Source organism: Thamnophis elegans, chromosome 3 (genome assembly GCF_009769535.1).
Source record: "Thamnophis elegans isolate rThaEle1 chromosome 3, rThaEle1.pri, whole genome shotgun sequence".
Lineage (NCBI taxonomy): Eukaryota > Metazoa > Chordata > Lepidosauria > Squamata > Colubridae > Thamnophis > Thamnophis elegans.
Window position 1 is genome coordinate 128,920,345 of NC_045543.1, and position 25,925 is coordinate 128,946,269.

General features: G+C 38.5%; 1 protein-coding gene across 2 annotated transcripts in view; it reads right to left on the reverse strand.

Annotated features, from left to right (window-relative positions):
- The window catches only part of WDR70 (WD repeat domain 70), a 129,992-nt gene that overhangs the window by 78,673 nt on the left and 25,394 nt on the right, over window positions 1–25,925 (reverse strand). For both annotated transcript variants that reach the window (XM_032214340.1, XM_032214338.1), the window contains exon 9: window positions 19,944–20,020. In XM_032214340.1, the coding sequence (XP_032070231.1) occupies window positions 19,944–20,020 (77 nt within the window). The remainder of the gene's footprint in view (window positions 1–19,943; window positions 20,021–25,925) is intronic.

Consider the following 25,925-nt stretch of genomic DNA (forward strand, 5'->3'; position numbering starts at 1 on the left):
CCATTATCAACTATTTATTTAACAAAGCAAAACTAAAAATTACTAAATTCCTACTTACTAATCATCAAGCTATTTTTTTATTATCAATTTTCATATATCAACCTGTGTCCTTCCAGAAGGCATATAGTCTTATTTCTTTTGCCATTTGTGAAGTTAATCTTCTGTTTATTTCCTTGGTAAAGTTTTTATGGACATCTCTCCGCACCTTGTTGCTTGTTACATCTCTCAGGTAATCTCAGCACCCTTTTGCTACTTTAATTAATTTATCTTTGATTATCAATCGTGCTTCTGATAATATTTTTCTCTTTAAAACCATCATTTTTTTCTCTTTTTTCTTCCTTTGTGCCTTGAGATTTGGGGTAGAGCTCCATTTCCTCCATTCCTTAGCCGTCCCAACTTCATCAGCCTAGGCTGCCTTTTGTCGCCAGCTTGAAGGCCTTCTCTTGGATCGATCAGAGACTTGTGGGTTCCCTGAGATCAGCAAGACATGGTCTTCTCTTCGGGACGGTTTAGGTCCGATTGGACCACCCAGCGGCAAAAGTATTGGCAGCAGTCTCAAAGCATTGAGACCGCACGTCCGTACCGTTGGGATGTTGGCTCCTCCTCCCGCACTTTATGTTTTAAAATATAAGTATTTACAATTACACAGCTGCAAATGTGCGTGAAAGAATGTAATGAGAGAACATACAGCCAAGAGAATCAGAAAAGAGAAGGATGATTCAATTTGAACATTTTTTTCATCGTTCTGGAACCTTCTCCTGCATTACTGTGTTTAGGGGGGGAAATCCTACATAAAAATTCTTTCTGTGTTTTCATCTACCTTAATATGTTAAAAAAGCCTTCTCTCTCTCTCTCTCTTCATGTAGACTAAAATACCTTTAAAGTGCAAAAGGATTCCAGAAGGACTTTTTCAACTTAGCAGCTAGCATTTTAATCAAGACAAACCCTAGCAATTAACATAAACATACGTAGTTTATAAAGACAAAAATAGCTTTACTAAGCCTTTTGTAAACATATAACACTCAACACGGGCCAGAACAGTGAGAACCATTTTTCACAGTTTTGTGCAACAGGTTAGCTGACTTGCTGGGAAATCTTTTGACTGTTCTTCGAACATAAGTCTGCAAATTGGTATAACAATCTAAGAGGGACATGCAACCTTGGGAGTGGTTGGTGGCTTGAGGGTGCTTTCTCTGCCTCTTATTTTATTTACATCTTAATTTTTAACTTTATTCTTAATTCTGCTTTTAACTCTGTTTTTAACTCTGTTTTGATATCACTGTAATGTTATAAAATTCCCCAAACTTACTTAGATGAAATAGGTGATGTAGAAATTTAATAAATCATAATGAATACCAAAAATTGGATAGGGAGGAGGGGAATAAATTTCTACTTTCAGGCAAGAAAGGTTGTTTGTTTTCTAATTGTGCACCTGTCTTTTCCATAAATTACTTGTCCTCAACACTTCTGAGCTTTTTTTGGATTTGGGTAATAAATTTAGAAGGCAAGCCATAGCATCAGATGCTGCAACTGTCTTAACTTTCAACTGAATTCTCAGCAATGCATGTGTAAAATGTTGGCATTTTAGCACAAAAATACAAGGCCTTTAAAAACTTCTTGCTGATTTGGAATTCATACAGTTTTGGTTAATCTGATTCTTTGTCCAATCCAAAATGTGATACAAACTATTACAAATAAAGTATGTATTTATGGAAGACAGAATCTACATGGTCTAGTACAGTGATGGCTAACCTTTTCTGGACTGAGTGCCCAAAGCGTGTGTGCGAATACGTGCCCGAACTCCTAAAATGCAATGCATGTATGGGCCCATACATGCAAGCGCACATGGTGCCCCGCTCTCGTGCAAGCAAGCGCAACCCCCCGCACATGCCCTACCCTCCCCATGCACGCACAACTCCCCTGCCTGCGTACACCCCATCCCCATGCACACATGTGCCTTGCCATCCCTGTGCATGTGTGTGTTCCCACCCCCTGCGCGGCAGCGACTCAAAGACCAGATGGCCAGTGGGAGGTTTGCGTGCATGCGCAGCAAAGCTGAACTGGGGCGATGGCTCACATGCCATCATAGGTTCGCCGTCACGGATCTAGTCGTTTTATGATGGCAAAGGAAGACCTACCTGCATATTATCTTAGAGTTCAACCCTGGAAGAGCAGAACATTTGCCAGTAAATGCTAAATCACACTGACATGTAGCCCATGTACATCTCAATATGGAGAGATTTGAGCAGAAAGTTTCCACAACCGCAAAATGAACTAAAGTGCAGATCATCTATCATAATGTTTTCATTTCAAAATAGCCGGTATAACATAATGTAAATTTGTGGTTTCAGACTAGAAACTTCCTAAAGTGCAGAAAGACAAGTAAATGCATTAAACCTTTAAAAAAAAAAATCTCTCTAACAGCTTCAGTGGTAATAAGTGGATGAATAACAATAAAGTGAAGTCAGACACAGAATTCTTTTAAAAGCATTTTAGCACTGTGTTTTAAAATTAAATATAAAATCAACCAGTTACATCCCCAAATATAAGGCACTGTGAACAGCAAAGCTTCAGGCAACTTTAGAGAAACTTCTGAACAGTTTACAAATGTCAGCCTATGGCCCTCAACAATTTGGGTCCTCATTTTACCAACCTCGGAAGGATGGAAGGCTGAGTCAACCTTGCACCAGTTAGGATTGAACTCGGCTATGGGCAGAATTAGCCTGCAATACTGGATTGTAATCACTGGCCACCATGGCTCCTATAGCTAAATATACCATAATTGCTTAGTATTATACAACAAAATGTATATTAAAAACATTACATACATGTTAAATTTTTTGCATGTATTTCAATGTAATCAGATCGTAATTCCTTTCTTTGGTGTAAAAAGGTAAAGGTTCCCCTCACACATATGTGCTAGTTGTTCCTGACTCTAGGGGGCGGTGTTCATCTCCGTTTCAAAGCCAAAGAGCCAGCGCTGTCCAAAGACGTCTCCGTGGTAATGTGGCCAGTATGACTAAACGCCAAAGGCACACAGATGCTATTACCTTTCCATCAAAGGTGGTTCCTATTTTTCTACTTGCATTTTTACATGCTTTCGAACTGCTAGGTTGGCAGAAGCTGGGACAAGTAACAGGAGCTCACTCCGTTAGGTGGTGCTAGGGATTCGAACTGCCAACCTTTATGATCGACAAACTCAGCATCTTAACCACTAAGCTACATAGTAGGCCTGTATAAAATCTAAGATACCCCAAATATTCCAGCTTGCTTTGCAGATATGGCAGTGACTGAGAAGGAACCTGAACTGACAAGTTAGAACCCAAAGACTGTAGAATTGGAAGGGACTACAAGGCTCCTCTAGTCAAACGTGTAGGAAAACAAATTAAATTATCCATGGAAGGTAGGTATCCAGCCTTTAAAAAGAAAATCCACAGATGGAGAAAATAACAACCCCTTAGGTGAACTATTCCTGTTCTTTGCATCCTTGTTCAGTGCACCCCACTGAAATTCCCTTCTTTTTTCCCCCCTTTAAAAATGTACACACGCACACTTTTTTTAGGGATACTAGAAAATTATAGTACTGGGTGGAAAATGTTCTTATGTACAAAATTAAAACATACAATAAACATAAAGCAATAGTAAGAGAACCAGGGTAAAAAGCTTGACATAGTCACACAAAAACTTTATAGTATTAAGACAAGAGTTTCCACAAATACCATTTCATATTACCTGAAAACTTTTACTTTGTGCAAATAGCCTTACTATAAATACCATGCACCTGCTCTGAAAATTCACATAGCTCACAGCCACATTTTTAGAGCGTTTTCAATTTAAACGTATAAATAATGTAGGATCTAGGTTAAAATTAGGTTATGCTTCAAGAGGATTCCTCTTAAAGAAAGAAAACAAATGTAGTTTTCTTATTATTGTTAAATTCAATTGTAGTGAAGAGGACAGATTTCTTTAAAAAAAAACAGTTCTAGATTGATAGATACAGCTGGGCAAAATCAGGCAACGAGCAGAGCAGATTAGAATTGTAACTCACCCTGCAGGCTTTGGATGTGTAAGGCTTTTTGACCCATTTCAATAAAGGACTCTGGTCTCAGATTTGCATTTTGCCATATGCATCCAAAGGGAGGGAAAAGTGGGCATTGCCTTTGTGGTGCATAATTTGCTTGCAGTCCTGTATGATGAGAGGCATTTTAAAATGCACACATAGAGAAGATAAAAGAGAATCCTACACTGGAAGGCTTCAAAATTGAAATCTTTCAAACATTGCAGATGGCAATAATATATATTCCTTCCTTGATTTCTGAATAACTTCTGCAAGTAGATATAAGACTCATATCCTTTAGGTCTCCAAAGAAGCTGTAACTCAGTAGTTAAGGCACATGTTTTCAATTCCAGACATCTTGGGGGCCTGAAGAGCAGAGAGGCTCAGCAGTGCAGCTGGATTAACCACTTAGCTTGTTTCTTGGTCTCAGGGCTTTAGCCAAGTGCTGAGAATAGCAGGGCCCACCACTAAAATTCCCAAACCCATTCGCCAAATGTTTGGTTTTTGTTTACAAAGCGTTTGCAGTTCTTATGGTGACAATAACAGAGGGAAATATACAAGCAGTATTTCATCTGACTACTGCGAAGCAGCAAAATTCATCTCTATCGGGGTCTGGATAATGCATGGAAGGAACTGAAATGACAAAGAAGGTATGGGAGGGACGAAGTTTGACTTCCTCTCTCCTTCTCTCCTGTGCATTTCCTAACGCAAAGAGGAAAGCATTTTTGGTTACCCTTCTTAACTAATTAGTAATACGGGTTCCAGGTCATTCTCTCTCTATTAGGCTTCTTTTCAAGGAAGTGAACATTATTTTTCTTCCTTGTTTCAAATTTGCTGGATGTCTATTTGGCAAGTGTAAGGATACACTCTTGTGGCTTACTTGCTTGCGGGACATGCTGGTAAGCACTTAAAATAAATGAAAAATTATCCCAATAAAGTTGTACACTCCTCCAGAGAAATGGTAGTTGGGGTTTTTGCCGCTTTTCTGGCATCTAACAATGTCACGGAACAATGCCTGATTATCTTTCAGCATTTCCTGAGATAGATCCAAACTATTAAAGGCACAACAAGGGATCTCATTGCTGAATTAAAGTGAAATTTATCATTTGTCTATGTGATAAATCAAATTTAAAAAGAATTACTGCAATAATTCTAGATTCAGGGAGCACCAGATTCATATCTCAACAGCTACGACACTTACTGGATAATTTGGGGGAAATCACTTCATCTTACTCTAACTTAGTGTCAAGCCCAGAGAGGACAAAGTGAGATTCAATTGAGTCCAGTTCTTTATTTGCTTATGCCTAATAGACAGAATCTTGGCAGAGTAAAGCTACAGATTTCGAACCTAAAAGATATAACCTGGGAGATTCAAGAAGGTGGCTACTCTGAACCTTTTCCTTCCTCCTCCATTTAATTCAAGACTATACTGTCTCTTCTGGAACATGCTGCCTCCTCCCTGGGAAGCCACAGTGCTACTGCCGACATTCCCTCCCCCCTCCTCCAATCCTTCTTCAGCTGCACGTTCCATCACACCTAGAAAACTGCCAGATGATAAACATGTATTCAGAGAAAGAGGATTAATTGCTACCCAGATCTGAAAAGAAATAAAAGACAAATATGTAATAAATGGATACTTTCATACTGTGCCCTTTCAGATTCCTATGCAATATGAACCAAAGCAGTATGAACCAAAGTGTGGATCAAGGGTATTCCTAGAGAGTTCAGGGCCCCATTCTTGAGAGACCGCCTACTGCCAATTACCTCCACTAGACCGATAAGAACCCATAGACTAGGCCTCCTCCGAATTCCATCTGCCGGCCAATGTCGTCTGGCAACTACCCGGAGGAGAGCCTTCTCGGTGGCTGCTCTGACCCTCTGGAACGAACTCCCCGTGGAGATTCGTACCCTCACCACCCTCCAGACCTTCCGCATAGCCCTTAAAACCTGGCTGTTCCGACAGGCCTGGGGCTAAAAGACTTGCAACCCCACTCGAATGGTATGACTGTTGTGCTTTTTTAACGGTGTATGGTTTTCATGTTTGTAACTTGTCTGTCCCCCCCCCCCCCCCTGAACTGTGAGCCGCCCTGAGTCCCCTCAGGGAAAAGGGCGGCATACAAATAAAGCAAATTGAATTGAATTGAATTCTGAAATGCAGCCTCCAAGGAAAGCCAAACTACCTTACTGTATTTCAAAATATATGTCTTAACATTCCAAACCCATCTATTAAATCTGGAATCTAACTTCATTAAATCATTGTTTTTCTCTAAAATTAGAACAATTAAGTCGGACATACTTTCTAATAAACCTTTCGGCCTTAAACATAATCCATTTTAGTTTAGAGAATTCATCGTGTTATTACCCTGAGGTCAAACGGAATGATACAGGAAAGAATAACAAAACTATAAAAGATCTTCCACTGAAACAAATAATCTAAGACAACTAAACCAAGATTTAGTGGCTTAATTTTCTGTTCTGGAGTCTTTGAATGGTGAAAACAAATGATATATCTAAGCAAAACTACAGCGATATATGGTGTTTATTCAAAAGTCTCATATTCGCTTTGGCGTGATTTGTCCACTATTCCAGCTGCTCAGCCTGGCCAGTATTAGCTGTGTACAAAGCACAAAATGTTTGTACAACCACTGCGATGACGCAGAAGGTATTCAGCTAATAATTCCATCTTTAGCTTTCTGCACCACAGCAACAGCAATTGATGGACAATAGTGAGAAAATTCTAAAAAAAATAATCCCACCTTATTTTGTTATATTATCTAATTTGTAGGGTTACAAAGGGTTGGAATAAGGCAGATTTAGAATAATTGTATATGAATCATGAAATTTGCATCCTATTTTTTTGAAACTGACAAAGAATTTAGGCTAAATAGCAATTGGTACTGAATATAATTTGAACATTTTCATTTAAGAGAATATTCTTCCAAAGCACTTTATTGGGGGGAAAAAAGAGATTAAAAAATAAGACAAATTATTTTGTTCCAAAATCTCACTGTTATTAAAAGTGAAGGCATGAAGTCTTCATTACTACCTTGAGTACTGGCCTGAATTCAAAGATGAGCTCTAAAATCAATTAACAAAATGTTCATTTCTAAAATGTTCAGAAATATAGTTGGAGCGATTGCTATATACTGTTTAAAAAACTTGTCTATAATATATATATAAAACTTTTATGTAATATAGTAGGAAAAATAGGGGAGGAGAAGGGAAGGGTGCAGAAAAGAAGGGAAAAAGAAAGAAAAGGCATTGATTCCTGACTCCCTTTGGTGCCGTAAAATAAGATAGTAGCATCCAACCTCAACTTTTTACTTTGAGATAATTAGCAATTTCTCTATCAACAAATCTATGCAATTGGTGAAATCCAAAAACTAAGTTTCAGTTTTTTCCACTTTAAGCACAAAGTCCAGAAGTGGTTTCCAAGTATTCTAATAAAAGAACCTTATTCCTACTTCATAGCATAGGACGTTCGGAACCGCTTTGCAGCCTCAGGACTTGAACAACTGTCATTGATGGAACTAGCAAATTCTATAGGAGCATATCAGCATCACGAGGTGATGCTTAATCAGATATGGATAATAAAGCATGACAATGACAAACAACAAAATCAACAACAGAATAGCTAGGAAAAAAAATCACTTTTGGGGATGACCAAGTTAAACCCTGACCTTATTCAAATTGAAATGTGTAGTATAACCTGAAGACAGCAGTTCATGGATAGCCTCCAAATATCATCAAGTAAAGCAGTTGTAAAGTATGAGCCAAAATATATCTACGGCAATGTTCAGGATTCATCAACAAATATTGCTGCTAAAGCAAGTGCATTTAAAACATTACGGTATTAAATGTTCCCAAACTTTTTTCCAACCAAAAACAGCAAATGTCAGTTTTCATTAAAGATACAGCCAGTACACAGTTTTGTATATTGTTTCTTTCACCAAAATGTCTACCTATCCTCAGGTTTTAGACAAAACTTTGACCATACTGTATATTGTGGTGGTGTAGGATTACAGATAGTTCTAAAGATAGTAGGATTACAGACCACCATCATACCTCCTGATTAGGGGCAAGATCTTCAAATAGTACTTGCAGGAGAACAGCTACGGGATGGAGGCACCTTCTCTATCTTCTGCTTGAGAACACTGCAGAAACTTCTGATTGGCCACTACAAGAAACAAAGCACTGACCTAAGATAGGCCTTGGCCTGATCAAGCAGGGTTATCTTATGTTCTTAGATGGAAAGGTTCACGAAAGCCATCAAGTTACTGATAGGGATGTCAGCTAAATTGTATTCCCAAGATAAGACTATGTCAAAATATAGAGTGTTCTATATTTCTCCAACAATGGGAATGCCAACTTGGTAAAGGAGTATTTAGCTAATGTTAAGATATGTGTTTGACATGCCAAATATTCCTTAGTATAATTTTAGCCTCCCTAGTTAAAATGCATTATTTTAGTTATATAGTGTCTAGAGATGTCCTTCAAAACAACTGCTCAGAACAGCTTATGACAAAGTAATTACAAGTGATGTTTGAGAACCTCCAAAGAGGCTGCTAGCCTAATGAATAAAAACTGGCACAAGGCAGCTTATGATGCCATTATTCATTACCGGGTCAAAAACTGAAGGAAGTTTAATTTCTCATCAATACAGGTAGTCCTTGACTTACAACAGTTTTTTTTAATGACTGTTCAAAGTTACACCATTGAAAAATGTGACTTGTGACTGTTTTTTCCAGTTACAATCTTTGCAGCATCTCGATTATCATGTAACCAAAATTTAGATGCTTGGTAACTGGTTCATATTTATGACCGTTGCTGTCACCCAAGATCATGTTATCATCTGTTGCAACCTTCTGACAAGGAAAGTTTAGTTCATTTAACAACCTGGTTATTAACTCATGAACCGCAGTCATTCACTTAACAATTGTGGCAAGAAAGGTCTTAAAATGGGGAAAAACTTACTTAACAAATGTCTTACTTAACAACAGAAATTTGGGGCTCAATTTGGGTCGTAAATCGAGGACTACCTGTATACATAGCCCCAAAATGTCATCTGTATAAATTCTACCTTTTAGTTAAAAATCCTATTTCCATTGACCTTGAAAAGACTAGCTGAGACTAAAACATTTCTCATCTCTCTGCTTAACTTACCTCATAAGGTTAACATGAAGATAGAATATAGGGAGATGAGGAAATTGCTGCCTTGAATTCTTCAGAGAAAAGTGAAGTAAAAATGGAATATATAAAACATGTGTCAGTGAAAACCGAAAACCTAGCTTCAGATCTATTACTAAGACAGCCTTTGGAAGTAGAACAGAACATGTTTTGTTTTGAAAAGTTGTCCAAGTACTAACCTGGGCATCTAAGAGATAGAAAGAGGCAGATCCTATAAAGGACTTTTCTACAATAAACCAACTGTAAGATAAACCACAATACTGACTCAGATGACAAATCACAAAACACAAGACTGCTACATTTCAAGATTGGCTGCAATTCTATTTCTGAAGGGGGGCTGTGGGGTGTGGAAGAGAGAGGCTAGGGACACAGAACACCTGCTGTGCGGGAATTTAATATCACTGAGTTCCATCTTGCTTATTCACGAGAAAAATTATCACGTGTGGTAAGAAAAAATCCAGATAGACCGAAGTCCCCTGACAATTCAATTCTTATTCTCATTTTGGTTTCATGTGAAAGCTCCAGAATTTGGGAATCCCATAAATTATTTTCTGCCTATTATTGAATTTCAAAAAAAGAATGCAGAAACATCACTGCTCTAACCTAAAATACAAGGATTTATAAATGTTTTTCAGTTCATTTAGCATTTATAAATGCTTTTCAGTCCAACTTTTCAGTTTTGTGGCCTATTTATATGTTTTTTCCTCTACATTTTTCTTTATTTTATAATTAGGCCAAGTCATACAGGATATTTGAAATCCAGGTTTATTGCAAATACATAGAAAATCAATGATTAGGAGAAAGTCCTCAGAATGCTTTCCACAGTTAACTATGGTATATTAGCCTTCCATAGAATCAGTAAGAATGTATGAATAGTTTCAGCTTAAATTAGCTATTTGCTATAATTTACTGCCTCCTAAAACTCTGATGACACAGAAATGGTGTCTGCAATGCCTCTGGTTTGCAATTTTAGCCTTTGGATGTTAAATTTCAGATGTTCTTTTATTACTTCAGTGACAACCCATGAGCCATGTTCATATGGCATTTTAAAACAATGTTTGTAGCTTAATAAATCACAGCCTGAATGGGTAAACAGCCTGATGCATACAGCCTGTTGTTCCAACTTTACTTTGTCTTAGGTTCTGAGATCAACTTTTTAATCTACTTTCACAAAAGTAGAAATGAAGGAGTGAATGAGTTGTGTATAGCAGCCTGAAGCTCATCCCCTTTAGGGATTTGAAGATAATATCACTTTCAGCTGTCTCTTTTCAGTTCTAAACATACCCAGGTCACTCAAACTCTCTTCATAAGCATTAGCTTGCAATCTCCTTTTCAAAGCCAGATAAAGCACAACACAATTCATGTTGTCGAATAGCAATTAGACAACCCCCTCCCCCTCTCTCTGTTGCAATTTTTCTGCGTCTTTATACACAAATCTGATAGCACACTACATTTTGTTAATAAATTTTAATTTGGGGAAAGGACTTTTAGCCACAGGACCAAATGATCATTTGTGTCAAAACCAAGATCATATTTTCAATTGGCACAATTTAGAAAGTTTAAATCTACAGGGTAGATTTAAAGCTAATGTCAAGGAGCTAGTGTTCCATCTTCTTGGACAATTCAATCTGATACTAAAACCACTTAGTGGTAAAGGTACAGATGACATCTTAAATTCTTGCAAAATACAGGAAAATATCAGCCTTATTTATTATAAATAATTATTTAGGCAATAACAGACAACTTGAAGTCTTGTTCCCCTACACCTACCTTATTCATTTGCTCCAAATGCTTAGCACCAATTCCTGAGCGATTTTTAACTAAAGAATTGCCTTGGTCACTCAATTTAATTAAAACAGAGTTAGTACCAAAGTTATCACTACATGATAACTTTTAACTTAAGTTCACCCCCTGCTGGCCACAAATATAGGGGGAGGGGGGAATTAACAGCTATTAATTGGTTTTCTGCTTCTTCCCTATTCAAGATAAACAAACAAACAAATTATGTTTCCTCTTTCCTCTTACCTAGCTTGTATACTCATTATCAAAAGCATTACATGTCCTTTAGCTAAACAGCATTAGGAGCAATTTAGCGATATCATCACTAATCCTTCTCCTCAGACCTCAGATTCAAAGGCTAAATCAACCAATAATACAGATGGGACTCAAAATAGTCCAACTATAGGATTAAGTCAATGACATTTTAAAACCTCTTAAATGATAGCTATAAAAATAGAAAACAGGTAAAACATAAAATTTCCTTCTCAGAAAAAGCGGCTTATGGAGTTTTATTAGTGGTCAGCTTCATGACCTTTCATAGGGCAATTGGTGGGACTTAAGGAAAGAAAGATTTTGATCTAGGACTAGGAGTCAGTGAAAAAACACAAGGGATTGTGTTTACCATAGGGGTTTACCAATTTTCTAATGTTTAGCAGTTACAGGTCTTGCAAACTGCTAAAATGGAAGGGTTCCACCACAAAACCACGAAGCCCTTATCCACGCCGACGTAAGTGCGGAGGGCAAATCCACGCCGTTCGAAGCGCTAAGGAAAAACGCGACCCTACCGCGATGACATAATCGTGGAGGGCAAATCCGCGCCTTCCGAAGCACTCAGCACCCTAAACCTAACCCTAAACCTAACCCTAAACCTAACCTTAAACCTAACCTTAAACCTAACCCTAAACCTAACCCTAAAGCAAACCCCTAAACCTAATCCTAACCCTTACCTTAATTTAAATTGGCTTTCTGCCGCCGCGCTGTTTTAAAGCGCCCTTCCGTCGCCGCGCTGTTGTCACGGCGGTGATGACATTGCGGCTTTAGCGACACGGTTTTATCACCGCTATTTTGACGAGCGCGGTTTTGTTGTGCCACGGAATGGAAGCTGTTCAGATAGCTAAATGCAGTATTGGGAAAACTTTTTGGCACCAAGTGCTGAAATGGGGAGTGCGCACATGTCAGACACCAGAAGAGCAGCCACACAGTACACATGTGTGCGCCAGAAAGATGATCTTCCAGTTTCCGGCACATACAGGCGCACCTGCCAGGTGGCCTTCACATGCGCATGCACGCCAGCAACCAGAAGATTAGGTAGCCGCATGCGTACTGGGTGGCTGCTCTTCCGGTTTCTGGTGCTCCCATATGTGTAAAGACCAGGTGGCCAAACAACGGGCGACAGCTCACGTGCCAGGAGAGATGGCTCTGTGTGCCACTTCCAGCACGCATGCCATAGTTTTGCCATCATGGGCCTAGTGAAACAGGCAGTGAGAGCTTCTCTGAGCATTTTTATTCATTACTGGATAGAATTTACACATTTACACAGCAGTAGTAAAGAAACAGATTTTCTATTAAACTGAGTTCATATGAATACTAGCCTAGCCTTTCATAGACAAAAGTTTTTTATTTCGCATATTTCATCACAGCAATATTTTGTCCTACTTCCAACATTAAAAGCCTGATTTGGAATCAGAAGGCTTCGCTATAACTTTTGTTATAAAGCACTAGGAAGATTTGGAGCCAAAGAGTAGAAAAATATCAGAAACAAGACTAATCAATGAATATGTCTTCCTAAACCACATTATCAGGTAGGAACGCTGTTTTTCTTAATGACAATTCAGCTGCTGCCAGATTGAATGGCCCATAAGGTTTGGGTACATAAAACAGTAGAACCTATCAAGATATGGAGCTGGTAAAATAGGATTTATGGCAGTATCACTTTCGGGGTGCAAAGGCAATGAAATCTTAACTTCCACATGCTGGTTTTGTTACAAACGTGGAGACCACCTGACTAGCACTTAGGATGCTCCTGTTTTCACTCACATAACAATCTGAAGGTCCCAAAGGGGCTTTTTCAAAAGTGACATCCAAGAAGTTTCTTCAGTTCTGACTGAAAAATTTTCAGTCAGAACTGAAGAAGCTTGTTGGATGAGAAGAGAAACGTCTCCAACGCCTTTGAAAAAAGCACCTTTGGGACAACCATGACCCAGATGACTGAGAATCTCCATAGATAACAATCTGAAGGGACATAATACTCTCCTATTGCTCGAACTAAGATGCGAGATCCTATAAATGACAAGAGACAACTTACTTGGGAGTTTCATGGATTCCTCATGTCTAGCACACACATGTGACTTAATTCAAAACTACCAATACAGGCTCAACACATTTAGAGTTTAAAGCATTTAAAGAGAGGAATAATCCTTAGAGAATATGGATCTGTATTTTCCAATCTAAGCATCTGCTTATATACATATTTTATACATTTATTATTTTATTCATTTATTAAATAAATATTTGCCTTATAATTAATAACTGCCTTATTTATAAATAAATAATTATGGTGATTCAGAGAATATAGTGCCAATATAAATAGATAGCTGATGGGATAAGAAGACCTCATCCTCATCCCATCCAGCTCTTAGCTCTCTCAATTTGGTTTTAGTACAGCACTTAATATTTGAACTCTGTATTATTTCAGTCTTTCAATCTTTACCTATATAAAACAGTCAATATTTCTAACTGCAGCAGCATAGTTGCATAAGTTATAGAACTGATTATAATATTTTGCAACTACACTGGGTAGCTTTTAAGAACATCTTTCTATTGTATTTATTTGTTAAGTTATTTAAAAATATCTGCAACTTCTCCTCAGTGCAAAGTAACAACAGCAACAAAAGCAATTATGTTTGCTTTGCATGACTGTGAATACTCACATTTATCATCCCCAAATCTGCCTTTGGAATAATAAATGGATATTTAATATGTACTCATTTTGATTTGATTCCTCATTTGTTTTTACTGCTTTTTAAACAAACACTCAAAACTATAGTTACCTTTTTAAAAAATGAGATAAATTGATTGTTCCTCAGAACAAAACCCATGTCTCATAGATTATTGGGTACCTGTAATAACAATGCATTATTTCCTCGGGCATTAAATATATCCCCTAAAAGAATATGGTGAATGTGTTTCCATTAGCTACTCAGAAAGCAATCTGCCAAAAAAAACAGAGTCTTCGGGAATAACCCTGGAGTTCCTATTCTTGAAGGTGATGAAAACCAGAAATCTTTGGGAGACCAATTCTGTCTCTAAAAACATAAAAGGCTGTTAATATTACACAGCATATGAGCACCACCAACCAGGAGTCACTATATTGCCAAAATTATTCGCTCACCTGCCTTTACTCGCATATGAACTTACCGTACGTAACATCCCATTCCTAATCCATAGGGTTCAATATGATGTTGGTCCACCCTTTGTAGCTATAACAGCTTCAACTCTTTTGGGAAGGCTGCCCACAAGGTTCAGGAGTTTGTTTATCGGAATTTTTAACCATTCTTCCAGAAGCGCATTTGGGAGGTCACACACTGATGTTGGACAAGTTTACGTGGCCTACCACTTTGTGGCTGAGTTGCTGCCGTTCCCATACACTTCCACGTTCTTATAATACAGCTGACAGTTGATTGTGGAATATTTAGGAGCGAGGAAATTTCACGACTGGATTTGTTTCACAGGTGGCATCCTATCACAGTTCCACACTGGAATTCACTGAGCTCCTGAGAGCGACCCATTCTTTCACCAATGTTTGTAAAAACAGTCTGCATGCCTAGGTACTTGATTTTATATACCTCTGGCCATGGAAGTGATTGGAACACCTGATTCTGATTATTTGGATGGGTGAGCGAATACTTTTGGCAATATCGTCTATGTAAGAGCATTTGTTGTAAACTATTCGGTACCAAGAAACCAACATGTAGCCAAAAAGAAAATGGATGATGTGAAAAATAACTGAGAAAGATTGAAGCAACTAATGGAAACATATAAATCAAAAATTCAATTTTATATATTTATGTTTCTAGTTAAAAGGAAACAAAAAAGGTCTTATCGCCATCACCTTCACAAGTATTGGGATTGATACAGATATCGAAAGCCCATTTTATGACTACTAAGTTCTAGATACAAAGCTGTACAACCTGTGATCCCCAAAACTACCTGCACTGCTGCACTCTGCACTTCCAAATGCTCTTCAAGGGTAGCCCCATACAGAGCGCATTACAGTACTCCAGTCATGAGATGACTAGGGACTGAATAACTGAGCGCAGGGAACATAATGTCTTACTTTACGACCATATTGCTTAGCAATGGAAATTCTGATCCCAACTAAGGTTGTAAATTGAAGACTATCTGTACACCATATTCTTTTAAGATCTATCTCCCCAAGTAAAAAGAAAAGTAAATAGGATTGGTAAAGCTATATAAATTTAATCCATAATACTGTTTCAGGTTTGTTTTAGAAAACTTAACCTTATGTTTTCTTTCTGCTTTCACAGAGAAAGAATAATTACCTTGTTTAAAAAAACCTTTTAGTTTGTTTGAGATTTATGTATGCTGAATTTTATATATATCTTATTTTACAAAATTCATCATTTCTGAAACAATTTCTTTAATTTCTTTAATTTGTTTAAGAGTTCGGGAGATTCTATCCCTCAGATGGAAGATCTGCATTAAGAAATTTGAATATATTAAACTATCAACTAGGATCTGTCTAAGTAAAACATACTCTAGTGGGGCAATGTGCTTGAATAAAAATCAGTATGCCACAGTGTACATATAGCATTGGGGGGGGGGGGGGATTCTCAGGTTTCCATGCAGTTTTAAATTAAATGTACTTTGGGATGTGAAATTGTATCCTGTCATCTTTTGTAACAGACTGATTCTGCGTGGCTGACTTGGTCTCATTGATTGGTTTTATGCTTTCAAGTTGGTATTGGTTAGCGATTTTATAGTGATTACATAGTGAATACATAGTGATTGCATAGACAGATTTTCTCCAAGAAGATCTATCCCCACATCCATATCCACATTATGCAGATTATATTTGCTTAAATGTGGCACATTGTGGCATGTTTATTTGGGGGTCTCACTGATTCCCTTTGTGTTGTCAAATTAGGCTGTGCAGACAAATGTTTAAAGGACTCATTAAGTGCTTCCCAAAAGCTAAAATAACAGTGATACAATCTTTTTTTGCATTCACTGAAGCTGCAGCACTCATAACCTTGGTTGTTTTGTGGCCCAGCCATTCACACAAACACTTAAAGAAAAGCATGGAAGCTTAGCTTTTGTGTTTATTGGTCTCATTTATTGATTGGTTATACGCCTTCAAGTTGGTACTGGTTAGCGATTATATAGTGATTACATAATGATTACATAGACGTATTTTCTCCAAGAAGATCTGTCCCTATATCCATATCCAATCCTTGGCAGGATTACAAAACCTTCTATTTATTTGGCCAAACAACAAATCATTTGCAACTTGGTAAACAACAAAAAAACTTCTACCTTCCAAGAACTTCACACACAGTGAAAGAGTGCTTGGAAAAAACGTTGTTAAAGTACAGCTAACGTCTGAGTAAGTTTTCACTTCAATTAGCATGAAAAGTAATTCTGTCATTCTGACAAATTACTCCTGTTAATCTATAAAATGTCTGGTACTGCACTGCTGCACCTTAAGTCCTAACTTCTGGCATGTGAACATACAAATCTTACGGCCAGCAGTGAATTGCTTCAAATATTTTTTTTATTACGTAAGGCAATTTGGAGTTTTGGGGAATATAACTATATATCCATTCGTGTTTACTTGAGTTTTAGACAATTAAGCAGGGTAGAAGTTTCAGCATGAAATGAACCCATATTTGGTATAACATATAGAAAAAAAAACACAGGAAAGGTTGGACATTTATAATTTTTTTTCAATGTCAAAAGCTATCTTCCAAGAAAAAAAAAAACCCTTCGAAGTTTTAAATTGATGGAATAATAACATTCTTAAACGCTTGTAATCCTAAGTGGTAAAAATGATTAGTTTGAAACTTAATGGGTTTTGAAATGTTAAGAATTTTCTTGTCTTTTTCTGCTGAGAACAGAACGTTCATAATATCTTATTGGGCTTAGAAACAATAACAAATCCTCCAGACACATTTGATTTTGCTGTTTTAATTGTCTAAACATCAATCTTTTTAATTTCCTATCATGGAAGTTTTAAATAATTGGTCAATCAGACACAAGAAAAAAGTACTCAGTGATGGAAAACTTCTGTCTGAAGGATTTCCTCTTGCATTTCAAGCAACTTCATAGTTTTCTTTTGGAATATATATTTTATTATTTTTACATTTAAAACAATGCAGTACCGCGAAGTCAAAGTGACCATACATTCACATTATATACAACTAGTCTCAACCATTAACTATTAGCCTACTTAATACATTATCCTTCTGTCCAATCACAATATATACAGTTTGTTCCAATCTTGTCACCTTGTCTTATACCAATCATAAAATCTGTTCCAGACTTCAAAATATTCTGATTTCCCTTTATTTTTAAGTTCAAGAGTGAGCCTATCTGCTTCCGCACAGGCCAATACTTTTCTAATTATATCTAGCTTTGATGGTGCATTTTCTTTTTTCCAATATTGTGCGTAAGTTATGCGCGCCACAGTTAGTACATGTATAATTAGATAAAGTGTATCTTTCCAGCTTGTCCAGAATGCAGCCGTGCGAGCGATTGTGGGTACACCTCGGTACACCCACGTTACACCTATCCTCCGCGAGCTGCACTGGTTACCGATTGGTCTCCGGATACGCTTCAAGGTGCTAGTCATCACTTATAAAGCCCTTCATGGTATTGGACCTGGGTACTTGAGAGACCGCCTGCTGCCAATTACCTCCCAAAGACCCATTAGATCACACAAATTAGGCCTCCTCCGGGTTCCGTCTACTAGCCAATGTCATCTGGCTACTACCCGGGGGAGGGCCTTCTCTGTGGCGGCTCCGGCCCTTTGGAACGAGCTCCCCGCAGAGATTCGGACCCTCACCTCTCTCCAGGCCTTTGAAAAGCCGTTAAAAACTGGCCGTGTCGGCAGGCCTGGGGTCGATGAGTTCCCTTCCCCTCTTGAAGCGTGTGGCTGTTGTTTGTTTTAAATTCCCTGTACTTTCTGTTGTAGTCCTTGTGTTTCCCTTCCCCTCCTTTGGGTTTGTGCGCCACCCTGAGTCCCGCTGGGAATAGGGCGGCATATAAATAAAATGAACCTTGAACCTTGAACCTCTTAAACCCTTCCGGTATTTTACCTAGGAGAAAAATTTCTGGTTTAAACAGAATTCGGTCCCCCACCATTTGTTCTAAATATGATTGAATCATTTTCCAATATTTTTTTGCCTCATTGCATGTCCACCACATATGATAAAAAGTGCCTGGTGTTTTTTTACACTTCCAACAATTTGGGGCCAGATTTTTAAACATTTTGGAGAGCCGTGCTGGGGGGAGATGCCATCTGTAGAACATCTTATAAAGATTTTCTTCATACGCCGTAGCCATTGTTAGTTTCTGATGAAGTTTCCAAAGTTTTTCCCATTTAGCCAATTCCACATTATAACCGAAATTTTTCACCCAGGTGACCATAGTTTCTTTGACATGTTCCTCCTCTAGCTTATGTTCCAACAAAAATCTATACAACACTTTGATCAACCTGTTTTCTGTCTGTATCAATATTGTATCTAATATTGTGTAATCTTTGGCAATAACATTCTTATTTCTATCCTGTGCAAACCTTGATTGTATCTGTAAGTAGGACCATAGGCGTTGCCCTATGTCGGCTCCAGCACGCATGCGCACGCTGGACAGCTGATTTTCAGACTTCCAGAGGCTGGGGGAGGCCGTTTTCACCCTCCCTAGGCTTCAGGAAAGCCTCCTAAAGCCTGGGAAGAATGAAAAACGGCCCAACAGACCAACCGGAAGTTCATTTCCGAACTTCCATTGGACTAATTTTTCGCCATCCACAGGCTCCGGAGGCTTTCCTGAGGCCTGGGGAGGGTGAAAACGGTCTCCCCCCGCCCTCTGGAAGCCTGAAAATCAGCTGGCCAGTGTGTACATGTGCGCTGGAGCTGACGTAGGGCAACGCCTCATATGCTCTCAGATATGGTTCTGTGTGCCCCTGTGCCACACGTGCCATAGGTTCGCCATCACGGGTCTAAACTCTGGCAGTTCGAGCCCTACCATTCTGAGATAGAGTGAGCTCCTGTCACTTGTCTCAGCTCTTGCCAACCTAGCAGTTCGAAAGCATATAAATGCTAGTAGATAAACAGGTACCCTTTCGGTAGGAAAGTTAAACAGGGTTCCATATTTTGCCATGCGCTTTGCACTGTGGAGTGATGTCATATTTTCACATGCCACGGAAACATTTGGACAAAACTGCCTCAATAGCTTAAAGAAGCAGAGATGAAGCAGAGCCCTCTAAAGTTGGCTACACCCACAGAGAATCCTTTAACAATGCAGCTTGAAATGTTATTTGTAAGCCAAGATCTTTAATCTTAAAAAGGTTACATATCTTATTTTAGAGCAATCATTTCTATGGATAATAATTACTGGATAAGTCTAAGAACTACGTCAAGGAAAAAGAAGCTAAGCAAAAGATAAAACAAAATAAGTAGCAGTTCTTCTTCACCACGCCTAGCCTTTGTATTTGCTGTTAAATATGAACTGAGCTTCCCAAATTAAGAGATATAACCTATGAATCTTTCATAAATTAGCTTTAGAGATAATTAGCATATTTTAGCATTAGATTAGACCCAGTTGGTAAACATTTTAACAGTAAATAAATGGCAGGAATTCAAAATAAAAAGTCTAATTTTTGAATACTTGAAAAATTACTTACCCATCATTGGAACATGTTAAAAACTCTTCTTTTATTTTTGGATGCCAACAGCCTGAATTAAGCATTGCTGTGTGTCCCTAGATTGACAAACAGAAGGTGTGAATATAATGTATAATAATTTATGTTTAATCAAACAATTTATTTGTTCTCTTCTTTTCCAAATAGTGCAACAAACAAACATAATTATTATCCAATAGTATGTAGGAACACAGTGGCTTGCATGGCTAGGACACTAATTTAACCAGCAGCAAGCTCTCGTTCGAGACCCAAATACTGTCCTGGGGTGGTGTGAGCTCCCGTCCTTTGCTCCTGCTGGCGACATGAAAGGACCCCCAAATTGGGCATCCCTATGGGCAGTGGTGATGTCACCGGGTAATCCTTTCAATCTGGAAGTACTTCAGTACCTCCAACACAAATGCAAAAATCCAATACCCTTATAAACATCATTGAAAACTGAAGAATAAGGTGTCAAACCCCAAAACCTCAAAGTTTGCCATACTGGGGAAGGGAAGGGGCTCCTGCACTGACGATGGGGGGGGGTGTAGAACTGAAATGCAGTCTACTCCTGCGTAGGGAAGGTTTATGGGATGCTGTACAGAATCCACCAGATGTAACTGCTTGGAATCCAGATAATGAAGAAGATGCCAAGAAGATAGCAGATTTTCAGCGAAGCAACGAACGGGCATTGTGTATTATTGGTCTAACACTGAATGACCAACAATTAGTTCATATTCGTGGAGAAAATTCTGCTGCAAGATGCTGGGAGAATTTGAAGAGGATTTATGTACGTGACACTGAAGGTGCACATACATCTTACACGCAAACTGTTTAGGGTGCATCTTCTGAAAGGTGGAGATGATATGTTAGCTCATAACCTATAACCTATAAGAAAGGGGTTTTTCAGGATCTACATGAAAAAGAACTAATTTTCTCTGAGCTACATCAAGTTTATATCATACTCTCCTCACTGGATGAGAGTTATGGTGTTTTTGTGTCGTCTCTTGAGGTCCTAACCTAAAATGAACTTACATTGACTGACATTACTGCACGACTGTTGGAAGAGTCAAGGGGAAGGATGGAGAGGGAACAACTGAGAGAGAAACCACCACAACATGAGGAGTCACTGTCTACTGCCTATACTGTTCGAAAATGTTTTTCTTGTGGGGCTAAGGGACATATAGCTAGGTTCTGTAAAAAGGCAAAACAACAGAATGCCGGAAGAGCTAGAAAAAATGCTAATGTCAACTTAGCTATGTCTACTTTGACTATGTCTAGCAATGCACCAGTAACCCATGATTTGTGGATTGTTGATAGTGGAGCATCATAGTGCATTGGTAGAGATAGAAAAAGGTTTGTAAAAATGACCATGAGCAAGGAACTTGTATGTTTGGCAAATGGATGGAAGGTGAAGGCGGCTGGTGAAGGTAATGCATGTTGTTCATTCCTAAAGGAGAAGTTATCCATGTTATATGTACCTAAACTGAAATTTAATTTATTATCAGTAAGGGCTCTAGTTAACATTGGCTATGTAGTAACCTTTAGGGGAGATAACTATATAATTGAAAAAGAGGATAACAGGGTTTACTGCTACTTTAAAGAACGGTTTATATGTTATATCTGATGCCTAGATAGCTAACTCAGTTTATGATAATGCTAAACCCCATGACGAATGTATGCATTTACTACATAGATGCGTGGGGCACATTAATTTCAAAATGCTGCCAAATGTTACATTGACAGGAGTACAATTAAAACCATGCAGTAAATATTTAAACTGCAATGTTTGCAATCAGGAGAAGAGCAAAGTTACTCCTGCAAACAGATTTTAAAACAAAGGAACCTCTGGAGGTTGTTTTTGCTGATATAATAGGACCTAAGAAACCCAGTTTGGGTGGTGCCTGTTATGTTTTAAGTATCATGGATCATTATTCACCATACGGTTTCTGTTATTTCATGAAAAACAAAACAGAAACATTACAGCATTTCTTTAATTGGCTGAGGTTTGCGGAGAGAAAGATGAAAGCCAAGGTCATTACTGTAGTTACTGATAATGGGACGGAGTTTACCAACTATAAATTCCAAACGATGTTAAGATCAGCTGGAATCGAGCACAAACGTTCTGCTCCTTATAGGCCACAACATAACTCGTTTGTAGAATGAAGGGGGCAAACATTACAGGCCATGGCTCGAACTATGATACCTGATTCAGGTTTGCCGGAAACACTGTGGGGTAAAGCTATGATGTGTAGTAACCATGCTTTAAATAATGTGGTGAAAACAACAACCGGTGAATTGCAATTCACTAGGTGGCATGGCAGAAAACTAGATTTGAGTTACCTACATACATTCGGAGCCCCAGCATGGGTGGCATATTCCCTCACAAGTAATAATGAAAGGGCAACATAGGGCTCGACAGTTATTTTTCGTGGGTTACGAGGCCAATCATAGATCGTTTAGATTTGGGAAAAAGGCACACCTAAGGTTCACTGTACAGTTGCAAGAAAAAGTATGTGAGCCTCTTGGGATTATGTGGAGTTTTGCATGAATTGGTCATAAAATGTGCTCTGAACTTCATCTAAGTCACAACAATAGAAAAACACAGTCTGCTGAAAATAATACTACACAAACATTAGATGTTGCCATGGTTTAATTGAACATAACATGTAAACATTCACAGTGCAGGGAGGAAAAAGTATGTGAACTGTTGGACTTAATGACTGGTTGACCCTCCTTTGGCAATACTAACCTCAACCAAACATTTCCTGTAGTTGCAGATCAGACCTGCACAACGATCTGGAGTAATTTTGGACCACTCCTCTTCACAAAACTGTTTCAGTGTAGCAATATTCTTGGGATGTCTGGTGTGAATCACTCTCTTAAGGTCATGCCACAGCATTTCAATCGGGTTGAGGTCAGGACTCTGACTGGGCCACTCCAGAAGGTGTATTCTGTGCTGTTGAAGCCATTTTTTTTGTTGACTTACTTGTATGCTATGGGTCGTTGTCCTGTTGCATCACCCATCCTCTGCAGAGCTTCAGTTGGCAGACAGATGGTCGTACGTTTTCCTGCAAAATGTCTTGATAAACCTTGGAATTCATTTTCCCATCAATGACAACAATCCGTCCAGGCCCTGAGGCAGCAAAGCAGCCCCAAACTATGATGCTCCCTCCGCCATGTTTTACAGTGGGGATGAGGTTTTGATGTTGGTGTGCTCTGCCTTTTTTTCTCCACACATAGTGTTGTATGTTTTTCCCAAACAACTCAATTTTGGTTTCATCTGTCCACAGTATATTTTGCCAGTAGTGCTGTGGAACATCCAGGTGCTCTTTTGCAAACTTCAAACGTGCTGCAATATTTTTTTTGGACAGCAATGGCTTCCTCTGTGGTGTCCTCCCATGTACTCCATTCTTGTTTAATGTTTTCCTTATTGTAGATGTGTCAACAAAAATGTTAGCATGTGCCAGAGATTTCTGTAGGTCTTTAGCTGACACTCTAGGATTCTTCTTTACCTCATGAAGCATTCTGCGCTGTGCTCTTGCAGTCATTTTTTCAGGACGACCATGCGTAGGGAAAGTAGCAACAGTGCTACACTTTCTCCATTTGTAGACAGTCTGCCTTACTGTGGACACATGAATATCAAGGCATTTGGAGATACCTTTGTAATCCTTTCCAGCTTCATGCAAGTCAACAATTCTTGATCGTAGGTCTTCTGAGGGCTCTTTTCTGCAAGGCATGGTTCACATCAGACAGTGCTTCTTGAAACCAGTAAACCCAAAACAGGTGTGTTTTTAAAGGTCAGGACAGCTGTCAGCAATACATCCAATATCATCACATTGATTGGAGTCAAGGTTGGCTCACTCCTGGCTCCAATTAGCTCTTGGAGAAGTCATTAGGCTAGGGGCTCACATACCTTTTCCTCCCTGCACTGTGAATGTTGTACATGTTATGTTCAATTAAACCATGGCAACATCTAATGTTTGTGTAGTATTATTTTCAGCAGACTGTGTTTTTCTATTGTTGTGACTTAGATGAAGTTCAGAGCACATTTTATGACCAATTCATGCAAAACTCCACGTAATCCCAAGGGGTTCACATACTTTTTCTTGCAACTATAGCTCTAGTGCTATGTTTATAGAACACATGGGGTGAAATAAATTAGAACCAATTGACAATGTAATTATTGACACCCAGATAGTCCCTAGTGATGAAATAGTAAAACCAGCAATTAAAGGGAGAGTGCAGGTACAGGAGGAACTAGAACAGAAGCAGGTGAAACAGGAGAGTCCACTGGTAAGCCCTGAGTTGCCTAGACGTTCAACCCATGTAACACAACCACCTGACAGATATCAAGCTACTATAGCATGTCAAGTAGATAAAGTTCCTGCTACTTATCATGAATTAACCCTGTATCCTAAGGAGGAGCAGATAGTTTGGAAAACAGCAATGGAAAAGGAACTGAAATCCTTACAAAACTTAGAGGTGTATGAACATGTAAGGTTACCCCCAGGTAAACATGCCATAGGATGCAAATGGATCTACAAGATTAAAACAAGTGTAAATGGGACTGTTACCCATAAAGCCAGATTGGTAACACAAGGGTTTGCTCAGTCAGGCAGTGACTATGATGAAGTATTTGCACCTAGTCTAAAGGCTACAACATTATGTGCATCATTAGTTTGGGCAGCTAGGCATGGATATGTAGTGAATCATTTAGATGTTAAGACGGCATATCTCCATGCACCGTTGCAACATACTATATATTTAAAGAAGCCTTTAGGGTTAAACACTGGTAATAACACTGATTGCCGGAAGTTAAAAAAGAGTCTTTATCGCTTAAAGCAATCAGGCTATGAATGGAATCAATGCATAGTGAAGGAGTTAACTAAGATGGGGTTTAAAGCTGGCATAGCTGATCCATGTTTGTTTAAGAAAGAAAGTGATGGTGTGATTTCATTGTTGCTATTGTTCACTGATGACATAGCACTAATTGCTAAAACCGAGCAAGAAGCTATTGAGATTATAACATTGTTGAAAACAAAGTTCAGTATAAAACATCTCGGTGAGATTAGGCAATATCTTGGTTTACAAATAGATAAAACTAGGGGAGGATACAAAATCTCACAAACCAAGAAGATTAACCAGCTACTCAGAACGTTCAGGATGGAACTGTGTAAACCAGCTAAAACTCCAATGGGTCTGGAATTTAGCCATGATGATGTAAAAAGCCCTGTGTTTGTTAAGGGTATTTATCAATCATTAATCGGTAGCTTATCGTATCTGAGTAATTGGTCAAGGCCCGACATTGCATATAGTGTAAATCAATTAGCCAGGTTTAATGCTGAACCTACTGAAAGGCACTGGCAAGCTGCTAAGAGGATATTAAGATATCTTAAGCAAACGGTGCATTATGCATTGTATTTAGAACCTAGAGATGATCTGAGCTTAACTGCATATGCTGATGCAAGTTTTGCTACAGATGTCTACACGGAAATCAACATCAGGATTTGTTGTATTCCTGGGAAAGGCACTAATTGGATGGCGGTCTATTAGACAAAAACATTTAAGTCTATCGACTATGGAGGCTGAATTCTCATGTCTGTCATTATTATGTACGGATTTGGTTTGCTATAAACAACTCCTACTTGATATGGGGATTGACATACGAGAGCCTATTATTGTTTACGAAGACAATCAAACAGCAATTCAGCTGGCATCCAATCTTGCTGTAAAAACTAGTTCGAAACACACTGATATAAGATATCTGAATGTATGGCAAAGTGTGAATAGTAAATTAGTTACTATTTTACTGTCTGAGGATAACATTGCAGACCACTTTACCAAGGCCCAAGGTAATATAAAGCATAAACATTGTTGCGAGGAATACGGATTAAGATTGTAAGATTTATATATTCTCCAAAGGGGAGAATGTTAAGAATATAATTCTAACGGTTGGGTTGGCAATATATAAATCATGTAACAATG